The sequence below is a fragment of the Parasteatoda tepidariorum genome, chromosome 4 (assembly GCF_982258835.1).
Source record: "Parasteatoda tepidariorum strain Cologne lab strain chromosome 4, Ptep-v5.0, whole genome shotgun sequence".
Taxonomy (NCBI): domain Eukaryota; kingdom Metazoa; phylum Arthropoda; class Arachnida; order Araneae; family Theridiidae; genus Parasteatoda; species Parasteatoda tepidariorum.
The window spans coordinates 73,293,917-73,306,303 of record NC_141758.1 but is presented as its reverse complement, the minus strand read 5'-3'; the positions used below and the strand labels follow the sequence as shown (position 1 = coordinate 73,306,303).

Sequence of the window (12,387 nt, the reverse complement as noted above, 5' to 3'; positions counted from 1 at the left end):
ACAATTGTTTTATTTTTGTATATTTTTGTTCCGAAATAAATATAGTGCAGAAATAATGTAATAAAGTCACAATTAAATAATAATAAAAGACGTCAGCTGCTTCGATTCTGTAAACAAATATTTTCCTCTGTAAACCAAGACACAGAAAGGGTGAGATCCGTGCCACTTTGTCGGTGGAGCGAGCTCTGATTTTTTTCAACTTTTAAAATGTAAAAAACTGCAAATAACTGCAGTCAAAAGTCTGCATTCAGTAATGTATCTTTTATCTACATTTTAAATAATTCTATCGAAAAAAACTAAAATAGGAAAGATTGAGCCGTGGTGAGTCAGGAAATAGATCATTCTCCTCCCAATGAGATAGCCCAAGTTCGAATTCTAGCGGTAACAGGTTGATACGAATCATACTCCCGGCTGACATCCATCACAGTGCTGACGCAAAATATCCTCAGTGATAGACAGAGAATAAGGGAGAATCCCCTAGTTGTCAGGCTAACCAAGGGAAGTTTTCGTGGTTTTTCTTTCAATGCAAGGCAAATGCTGGATAGTTCCTTCAAAAAGTTCACCACGAAGGCTAGTTTGTGTTAATTGCGATCCAAAAGTTCCTTTTTCTTTTGGGTGGGGTTCAAAATTGCAAGGCTAAGAGATGATCATTGATGGTCGTAAATTCAAAATTGGGTTGGTTGTTCAACAACAGTTATGAAATAAAATATAAAAGACTTAGATCTAACGATATTCGATTGACAATTTTTATGGAATATTTTTAGTAGATTTAGTTTGACCATCCTACCTAAATTTTATTTTATTTTATCACTGTCGTTGAACAGCTAATCAACTTTTGAGTTTATGGTTCCCACTGTTCAAATCTGCAGCCTTGTAATTTTGAACTTGATCCAGAAGACAAAAAAACTCCTAGATGAAGTATTAGGAGAAATTCGCCTTCGTAGAGGACTTTTTGGTGGAACTAAAATGCATTTGCGTTACATAGAGATGAAGACTACAAGAACCTCCTACGGTTAGCCAGACGGCAAGGGGACTCTAACCCATGATAAGTCTACCGCTGAGGATATTTTAAGCGGGTGCAACCTAGATGCGGAATTCATATCGAACAACCATCACGGAGATTCTAACTGGGTTCACCTCACTGAGAATCGAGCGTTCTATCCCCAGAGCCACCGCGGTTGGTTCATCCAGTCAAAATTTTTATATCCGTCGTTAAACAGCAGACCCAATTTTAGGTTTACGACAAATAACGTTCATCTACGTATCCTTGTAATTTTGAACCAATCCAGAGGACAAGGAAACGCCTGGATCAGTACTCCCAGAGGTATGATTTGTCATGGGAGCATGGAGGACTTTGTGACTCGACTGATTTAACGTGCATCAGTCACTATTTACTACATGGAGAGTCTTTAGCCGGGAGGGATCGAACCCACAAACTCTTGGGCATAGGCCCAGTGACCTGCCATCCCGTCCTATTCAGTCTAAATTGTACCAATCAGATTCTCACTTTCATAATGCATATTTACTATAAAATTTCGTTTTGATGATAAAGTTACAGTGGGAAATATGGGCGTGACAACGTAAGAAAATATTTTACGTTACAAATACAAGTTTGCTACAAAAATACTTAAAGATAAATCGTTTATTTTTTAAAAAAGTAAATAAAAATAAAATAAAAAGTTGATGAAGAAGAAGGAAGGAAGGAATATATTCATTCTCCTGCCTAGAACCGTAATTGTTTGAACTATTTAAGATTAAAACTTTTAAGCAACGAGAACGGTTGAAACTGCTTAGACCCCTGGCTTAGACTAGATTCATATTACGAACCTCGCTCTACTCACACTCGATGAGGAAATTGTATATTCGAAGTTGTTCTTGATTTATTTAATAAAATCCTTAAAAAAATAGGAGTTATTACGAAGTAGTTCTAAGTTCTGGAAAATCCATACAGTTTGACTGACTCTCATTATTACTTTCATCACCGATTGGTAGATGTGTGTGTGTGTGTATTCGAAAGCCAAAAAATCTTCGAATTAATTATTTAAAAACCTTGTATATTGCAGAAGTGTATAATTGTTTCAACTTCGTGACAATTTTATTACCATTCATTTTCTAAGTGTAAACACAACTAAAAAGTTGAGTCACTTGACTTCAATATTATATGTTTTACATTAACTAATATTTTGAAGCGCAACTTAAATTGTTTGCAATAGGATAATCGATGAACTTACACAGTTTGCCTGAACCTTTCTAGAAAAGTTCCTGTGGCGTAAGATATGAGTTTACCTACAGTTCTGTCTCCCACTACAACCAATTTGATTTTTCTGTTGACGAGCTTTGCCATAGCCTATAAAAACAAAATAAAAAATTACATTATCGCAAATCAATAATTTTATGGCGCTTGTAAGAGAGGTCTATTTTTGTTCCAGGACATAAAATAAAAATGACTAATGCAACGCATAAAATCTCCTAATTCTTTGAAATGACCGGCAATCTGATACGTTAATTAAAAAGAAACGGAAGAAAGTATATATGTATGGTTTGCTGAGTTCTGCTTCAAAATTCAGAGTATTTATTCTTACCAGTTTCAAAATTAATTACAAAACTTGTTAAAATATGGCACTGCGGATTTAATTTAATTTTATTACCGGTGTTGAGCAGTCGACGGATTTACTGTAATTAATGTTTAACTGCGAAGCCTCAAACTAATTCAATGATCATAGGCAGACAACGCCACTACATAAGTATTCCTGAATTTATCTGAAACCATTTGTTTTGGATGTGTTTATTTATAATGGAACGGTTGTTGTAAAAGAAGGTCGTACTAAAAAACGTCATGTCATATTTTCCGAGAATTCGGCATCCTAGATTCAACCACAAGTACTATACACAAGTCATAAAATTGCAGTTCTGATTCAAAATATTAGAATATTTGAAAAAATCGACATTGAACTCTCTTATTTTATATGTTTTTTACATACTTAAATTAAATTACTATTTAAAGAGTCAAGTCTACATATTTCACGGTATATTTAAACTTAAAAAATTAAATATAAAAATACAATTTTATGTGGTCCAAAATTTTTCATTATAAACACTAAAACTCAGTTATAAACGGAAAAAAAAAATTACTTAATATTTTGCAGCTTTGATTACTGCATGTAAACGATCTTTCATAGATAAAGATGGCCGTCTTTTATGTTTACATTGGCCCAAGTGTGCTTAATGCTCTACACCAGCTCAGCTTTGTTCTAATTTCCTGTAGTTTTTTCTCTACTATACCCCATAAATTTTCAGAATCTGGTTAAGATCTGCTGAATTGTCAAGCCACGGTAACACTGTAATTTTGCATCGGTACAGCCAGATTTTAGTTGAATTTTGTTATTTAGTAGATTTTGTTTAGTTGATTTTGTTAGTTGATTTTGTATGAAATGAAGCTAAATCTCGTTGGAAAATAAACTCATTCTCAGACATGTCTTCTGATGATGGAATCGTGCAGTGCTCGAGAAAATCGAGATAAATATTTTTTTTCTCCAATGCCCACCTTTCATTCAGGTATGAGTAGGGCAAATTTGTTGGTCACTCTTTCAGGGGCACCATATTAAGTGGACTGACGTGGCTCCAACAGAAAGAACAGATAATAGATAATGAAAGAACATCCATGCCTGGTATTCGAGGAGCTCAGGACGTTTTTGATCTGAGGTCTGCTTCCTGGATCACTATACTGTCCGGTCAGCACCTTGATATATATCTGAATTAATTGTTTTCTTTGGGAAGGTATATTCTTCTAGGGCAATTTACGCTCATGCAACTCCATATCATCACACTAACTTCTAATTTTACAGAATATTTCTGGTACTCTTTATTAAATGCTTCTTGCTTCATCCTCCAAACTCGAATGCCTTGATTGCTTTATGAGATGCAGAACATACTTTCGTCACTAAATATGTTTTCCCAATTCTACAAGTATCCTTAGTAAGTAATTTAGATTTGCAACATCTCATTCTTGAAAGTTTAGGTTTAACAGTCTAAGTATCACTGAAATTATTTTTTGTATTCAGCCTTTTGCAACAGCCTTCAATTTTCTATCATCTCTGGCCGAAGGTTTTTGTTTTCTGCCACCATTGCAACGATTATTTCTAAACTTTCCATTCTTCCAATACTGTTGTAAGACTTCATTAACGCTTTATTGAGAATAACTCAAGTAGTCAATGTATTGTTGATTAATAACGTGTCGATGTTAAGTCATTAACTCACAGTTTTATTGATTCTGGAATATCACGTAAGCACCCCATTTTAAAACAAATTTCAAGCATAAATAACGCAAAAAAAGTCTGCAATAAATATCAAATTCTTTTGAGCTACTCGTAAAATAATTAGAAACAAATATAATATTGTGTTATATTCTAAATTTGAACTAGTCAAAATTAGTATTCTAATATTTTGAGATTTAATAATATAATTTTGTTTGTTTTTAGCTTTCTTTGAAAAATGAACAAATTTTACGCTTCTATTCGCGATTGCAACGCTCGAGTGCGCCCTCTAGCGAGAGCCTGAAGATATCAGGCATTACTTTCGTCATTCCAATAAATAAATGTAAATTCAGAGCTGTAATAGTTATAGAATATTCTTCTTCGTTATAGTACAGTATATATTTCTGTATCTATATAGTTCGGAAAACAACAATAAAAAATTATCCATCAAAAATAATTTCGAACAAATAGTCATCAAATTTTTGGGGATTTTTTTATTATTTGACTAAGATAACTAAAATCTTGTCGTGCGTGGTTTAATTACTTACATTAGATAATTTTTTCGCTATTAATTTATTATTATTTATTTAACATATTTTTTTAAAATTTACTCGTGCGATAACACATTTTAATAAGTACGTCTTTTAAATGAAAACAAAGTGTTACCTTACTAGTACTTTACCAGCAAAAGAAAGAACAAAAGAACAAAAGAAAATACCAAAAGAAACAAACAATACAAACAAAAAGAAACAATACAAAAGAACAGTACAAAAGAAAATATCAAAATTGATTCGTAGTTTAATGACATATTTGCGATTGAAATATGAATTACTGATGAGGAAAAAATTCCCCTTCAAGTATTGTGTATTTATAGCCGTTAAATTTTATTTCATTCCGTTTTCTTTACAGTTAGGTTAGAATGCTTAAGGAAGAAATAACTATTTCAGAACATTTTCAAACCATTTTTAAATATTGATATTTTCTTTTAGGAAATTTCATATTTTTTGAGAGGAAAAAATTTCAAATATATAATTCACTGATATTTTCGCAGTTGATTCACTTTTTATCATTGTCAAAAACAATAAACATAGAGATTTTTAAAATGAATATTTTTTATAAAAGATTATCATGATTTTAATAATTCTAAATTTTATTTATCTATTTATTTTTAGATTTGCGTCTTAGCAACAATTGGAAAATTAAAATCATAGCAACCTTAACAACGAATTTGCATTGGTACAGACAAAATAAATTAAAAGTTAAATAAATTTCAACATGAGTCAATATTGATAAAGGATAAGAAAATTTTTTTAAAACAATCAGAAGGGAATTTACAAATTTAGATTTAGATAGAGTCAGAGAACTATTAATTGTACAGATAATAATTTTGAAAACGAATTATAATTTTAATTTTTAAAATCAAGGCAACGATTTTATAATCATAGAAATAACAATTTACAAGCTTAATTTTGTAGTTTATTGCAAATTAAATTAAGAAAAGCTGATAATAGAATTAATAAATACTATAAAAAACGATTCAAAGTATAAAAATAATGATTTAAGAAAAAAAACATCGATCGAAGCAAGAAAATCGGAGCAATTTTAAAATAGATTTCAAAAATTCAATAAGCGTATTTTATTTGCATGGTTACATACAAGAATAAATTACTGTTAAACAAGATGCTTAGACAAGAATAAAACAACCACTATATTCAAACAAAAATTTCAAACTTTATAAAAAGTTTGAGCTTTAAATTTATTGTTTCAAGATGTAAAATTATAATTTCAGATTTTTTTTGCAGAGGAAAAGGACAAATTTTAGAACTAGTGAAATTTAAATTTTGAATTTCAGAATTAGCAAATTTTAAATTGTGAAAGCTTTTTAACTTTAATAAACAAATCAAATATTCAAAGTTCTTAATACCAAGTAATTCTTTAAAACAATATAGTTAGCTGTATAGCTAGATCTAAATTAAATTGTGAAAATAATAATAACAGCGTCGATAAAAGCAAACAAATTGAAATAAATTCCAGATAGTTTTTCTTAAAAATTCATTATGTGCATATTTATTTTAGAACTAGTAACTTGGATATGGCTTGGCACGTTAAAAAATGAAACTAATTACGAGACAAGAATTAATTATTATTTTAAAAGCATCATTTTCGAATTCGTTTAGCATTTTAAGCTTTACATTTATTTTTGAAATTTTTCAGAAAATATTCTTTACATAAGATCTTAAGAATAAAAACTTTTTTTAGATTTAAATATTAATAAAATATAAAATCTTAGAAAAACTTGTTTTTTTTTGTTTTTTTTTTTAAATATTATTTAATTATAAAACCTTACAGAAACTTGTTTTATTTATTTTTTTTATATTATTATTAAAATATGAAGCATAATAAAATTTAAAATTCGACTTAGAGGTATTTAAGTCAATAGAAACGGATCAACTTGCCGTAATTTTTTATGGTTCATAACGATTACAATTAACAACTCAAATGTCAAATAAGTTTTATGTATGTTTACTAAGATCTAATCTATTTTTCAAACGAATGAGATCAAGCAAGTAAATAAAATACAAACAGACCTGTAAACAGAGAAAACCAGGTGTTGTGAATTGTCACAGCACCCAAACAAAAACACAAGTTTCAAATTATACTAAAAACTGACACCTCTGTATTAAAAAGAGAAAATACATAAATAAAAAACCAAAACAAATGCACCACCCGAAAGAACACAGTGTTATAGACACTTGTGGATGTTCCGCAGCATGCCAACTTCCGCCTAAATAATATTCACGTGACGTTTGTTTCCGCTTTTAAAAAAAATTAGATAAATAAAAGGAGGAACTCGGAAGATCTCTCGAAAATTTTCCGAAAAAAGGACTTTTCATTTGTTTTGTTAAAAGTTAATGGGAAAAAAGATTACGTCATAAATACTTAAGTAATTGCTATCAAAGGAACCGATCTTAAACTAAAGTAAGTTACTTACAGATACAATCTTTCCACATTTACTCATTGAGATAAGAATGCACCGAGTTAGAAACATTTTTTTAAAAAAATTATTCAATTGTTGAGAACCATATTTATGTTGGGAGACTTTCTCGGTTCGTTTAATGAAATCCTCTTAATGATGACCATGGATTTGATGGTACAAACTTATTTATTTCATGAATCTGGGTTATATAATTATTTACAATAAGTTACAAAAATATACCTGAATGGCAGAATATAATATTCCGGAGCGCTACTGCTCCCTCCTAGTTCATGCTCTCTTCACATTCCAAACTTATATGGTACATCAAATCCTCTTTCTCACAAGAAAAAAAAAGTCCTTCCCTTCCCCACACTCCACCCCCAGGACTCTAGGGACGACACCTCCAGTGTCCTTCACCCTCTTACCCTCAGGTCAAAGGGGTCAATCAAATGTGTGGGAGAGAAATCAGGATCCTGACATAAGCCATCTTTAAAATTTTAATTTATAAAACATGGTATAAACTAAGTATTTTTTTGTCTTGTTTAGTTTTCCATGACCGTTCAAAGGTTAAAGTTAATTACATTTACTATCATAAAAAGATAAATTTTCTTATTTGTATTTTTATTAGTTAGTAGAATCGTATAATAAGCAAAAAAGATTCAGATATATTAACATGTCATCAGCATAAAATTAGTAAAAATTAAAGACCTTTATTTAATTACAAAAATTATTCCTTTATTTAATAGTAAAAATTAAAGTCCTTTATTTACCAACAATATATCTTTTTTTTTCAGCCCTTCTTATTAGTTTCTGTTAAAATTATGAATTGGATTTTAACAAAATTAAAGGTTTTAAATAATAAAAAATTTTGATCCACTATTATATTTTCGAGTAATTGTACACTCATGTCCATAAATTAAGGATAATGAAGTTTAGGCACAGAAAGAGACAGAAGCCAAACGAATTTGACTTATTTGTAAAGTCTATGTATTAAACAAAAGGTAAAGAGCAAAAAAGATGCTATATGTTTGACATAATTAATAAAAATTGCGATTTCTACTCCCTGGTAAAACAGTATAACATGGTTAGTTTGATGGTTAATACGGAGTATGTCTCCCGGACGATGCAATACAGGCCGTACAACGCCTAGGCATGCTGAGTATCAAATTATCAATCTGATCTTGGGGAATATTACACCACTCATCAAGCAATGCCCTCCGAAAGTCCGGTAGACAGGTGGGAGGGGGTTGACGGGCTGCAATTCGTCGGCCGAGCATATCCCACGCATGCTCTATTGGATTCAAGTCCGGTGAGTATGCTGGCCAATCCATACGGGTGATATCCTCCGATTGAAGGCATTCGTCTACAATGCTTGCACGGTGAGGACGGGCGTTGTCGTCCATAAACAGAAATTCAGCACCCATGGCCCCCCGAAACAAACGTACATGTTGTTCCAGAATGACATCCCTATAGATGTGGCATGTCATCGTTACACTCTGAACATGCAGGTCAGTTCTGGAACCAAGAATAATTCCTCCCCAAACGAGCCATCCTGCACCACCGTAACGGTGTCGTTCAGTGGTGTTGTCTTGGTGGTAACGGGTACCTGGCGCTCTCCATATGAAAGTCCGGCGAGAATCAGACTGCAAACTAAACCTGGACTCGTCGGAAAACAACACCCAAGACCACTGTTGCGGTGTCCACAATGCATGCTCTCTACACCAGGCTAATCGCAGGCGACAGTGAGTAGCGGTAAGTGGAACACATATGATAGGCCTACGAACATATAGACCAATGCGCCCTAAGCGTCTGTACATAGTCTGCCTTGAAACTGGTTGCTGAAGAGAGCTGACGAGACAGGTCTGATGCTGTGCTCCGTCTGTTTCGTTTGGCAGTAACTGCCAAATACCGGTCTTCATTCGGCGTTGTAACTCGGGGGCGACCTGTGCTGTAACGTCTACTAACATTACCATCATCTTGGAATCGTTGCCAAAGCCTGGAGATGACACTCTGGGTGATTCCAAGTTCCTCGGATACTTCCAGCTGGGTACGTCCACATTCCAGTCGTCCGATGATTCTGCCAAGTGAAAAATCATTCAAATGCTTCCTTTGTGCCATAACTATGCGGTTATTGCACTGAAAGGCTTTTAAAGCGCTTGTGAATAATTTTACTTCTTTGCCACCATTCCTTATATACCCCTCTCTTACACTCTCGTCATTGTGACGTACTACCAGCGTCATCTAGTGGTTTCCTGTAATTTGCATATTCTTCTTCAGGATGTGTGTGATAATTCTACAGGTGAAATTTTAATTTTAGAGTTTGATTTCCGTATGATTCTGAATTATCCTTAATTTATGGACATGAGTGTATAATATTACCTTATTATAGAACATTTCATAATAAAAAATAATAAAAGTTATCGTTCTACAAGTATTAAACGGTAAAAAAGTTATTTATATTTTCTAATAAGTTATGCTTGTTTTTATACTAGATTTTTTGCAAAACTGTTTTCAGTCAATAAATGTTATTAAAAAATTCAAAGCAAAATAAAATTTAATTTTTTAAAGCAACGAATTAACTTTTCGCACTATTGTTAAATAAGTTCTTTGACAAAAAATATTCAAGCTTCAGCAGTTATCAAAAAGTGAATAAATATTTAAAAACAAATGTGTAAATGAAGTTTTAATAGTTATTCAGCAAAATTATCAGGCTTACATTTTATCTCAAAAGAATTAAAAACTAAATCTGTGGAATTAAAATTGTATTGCAGTCAAAACTTTTGAAGGTATTTTACTTGGATAATTGTTAATTTTGATATAACAATTTCTTTTATCGTAGAAAAGAAATGATTACAAAGCAATAAAGGAGATCTGTGAGCATGAGCAGAGGTCATCTTAGAATAACATATATTTTTAATTTGTTTAAATTTAGTCAAAATTTTTGTTCAAAATTATAAAATGGTTTAAATTAAGGGATAAATAGTATAGCTGGTTAAGTAACGAAAGAGCAATCATCCCAAGAGCATAAATGAAATTTTTTTTTCTTCATGGAAATAACAAACAAAATTTCGATAATGTGGTAAATGTAAGAACATTGTTCTTGAAGTGTCAATTGGAATAGTGGAATCAAGGCTGTTTAATAAAATCTTTGGAGCAGCGCCATCTGTAACTTTAATAAGGAGCATGCGCTCAAGGAACCAGGAAATAACCGCTCACACACAAAAGGGACTAGTGTTCTTCTAAAATATTCTACATGTTTCGAGCCAAATACTAGTCTCTTTTGTTCTGAAAAGTTATGCATGTTTACACACGAAATGAGCTAGTGTTATTCTAAAAATGTTTCGTGTTCCATGGCAACGAATAGGGTGCTCCTGATGCTAGTAAAAAAAAACTATATCCAACAGAATAATGATTTCTAAGTTTTTCACGTTGTAAACATATGCTTATTCTAAACAAAAATTTTTTTAGAAAATACTCGACTCAGCAATGTCAGTAGAATATTAGTTATTTTTTATCAAGATGAGCAGTGATTTCCTTCTATGATTTAATAACCTATGGTGCAGAGATCATATATTTCAATTGAAAAGATTCTCAAGAAGTAATTATTAATATTCTAAAAAAGTAAAAAAGACGTCTTAAAAATCATAGCTCCTTATATTCAGAATACATTTAGGTTTATTTTTTACAAAAATATAAAACGCATTCCAAGATTTTTTTTCTTTTGCAAACACTTAAGAAATATGACGTAGTATAAAAAATTTCAGATTTTCGAAAGAATATTTTTACTATTCAAAAAGATTTATGAAGCTCGAAATTATTTTAATAAGTTTTACAGGATACTTAGAAAATTCACGGAGTAATTATTACGGAGTAAATTCGGAGTATTCATGGAGTAAAAGTACCGGCACTCAGAGTGCCGGTTTTCTTTATCATAAAATTCATTTTTGCCACAACATGTTACGGAACAAAAAAACTGATAAATCGTAATTTTTATAGTAATTTAATTGCCGTACTGGATCACTCTAATTAAATAAATATTACTGTAAAAATTACGGTAAAAATTTACTTTACGGTAAAATAGATTATGTGGATGATAGACCAAAAGATTTAAAGTGCCATTGCTTTATACCGTAATTTGATCCGGAGTTTCTTTTTTTTTTTTTTGTAATTTGCACACTGCTACTTCATAAAATTTTCTCCGTTTCTGATTTTCCTTATTGTCAACTCAAAAACTATTTCAGATGAAACAATATGAAATTTTACACATTTCAAGAGAAATGTTTTAAGAACATTCACACAAGAAAATGTTATTAATGTGATCTTTTTTTTTAGTTATTTTGTGTAAAAGTGAAAAGAAAAATGTTCCGTTTTACTTCGCGTAATTCAGTTTAACGAAAACAGTTTGCTTGGAAATTATGATTTTTTTTTTTCATTTGCTGCCATTCACTCTTAACCCCTGACGTAAATTTACCGATCGTTAGATCGGTAAATTTTCAAGAAAACGGTCATAAAAGTGTCTATTTTGCCAAATACACGTATTTGATTAGTACTAGTATCTAGTTTAAACTAACTATTTACAATTACTTTAAAATTTTCCTGGTTCTGTTATATGGTGTGTAAAATGAGAAATCAAATGTTTTCCGGCCAAAAGAAATGAATTAGTTTTATTCTTATTGGCGCATTACTACTGAACACTCCAGCCCGTCAATATCACGGAAGCGAGAAATAGCAACACCTCCTAGAAAGAACAGGCCTCAGCACGGGTTACCATAAATATCCCTTAGTAGTCCAAACGTAATGACATATTTTGTATTTTCAACCACTGCGCAGCTTAGTACCCCTAACGTAATGACATCTGTCTTATTTTTCGTCTACTGCGCAGTTAACTTCGTCACATCGGACTACTAAATTGATCCGTGCTGAGGCCTTTCTACTTCTAGGAGGTGTTGGAAATAGCGAGCGAAAACTCACCCCGTCATTTTCACGGGAGCGAGAAGGAAGGGGTTAAGTGTGAGGATGTGAATCTCTTTTCATTTATATAACTTATTTACATATTTCTATTTGTATATTTTTATCTATAATTTTATGTTTTTGGTCCTTGTTTATATTTTATTGCCTACTAACTGAATTTCCAATCTTCTTACACTATAAGAAATT

At 31.6% G+C, this 12,387-nt stretch overlaps 1 protein-coding gene across 1 annotated transcript in view; it reads right to left on the bottom strand.

Moving 5' to 3' along the window:
• The window catches only part of LOC107445277 (rho-related protein racG), a 30,900-nt gene extending 23,840 nt beyond the window's left edge, over window positions 1–7,060 (bottom strand). Inside the window, exons 1-2 of the mRNA XM_087161353.1 lie at window positions 6,842–7,060; window positions 2,232–2,347 (exon numbers count right to left, since the gene is read on the bottom strand). Coding sequence (XP_087017479.1) covers window positions 2,232–2,344 — 113 coding nt within the window. The 5' untranslated portion in view covers window positions 2,345–2,347; window positions 6,842–7,060. The remainder of the gene's footprint in view (window positions 1–2,231; window positions 2,348–6,841) is intronic.
• Window positions 7,061–12,387: the final 5,327 nt, after the last annotated feature.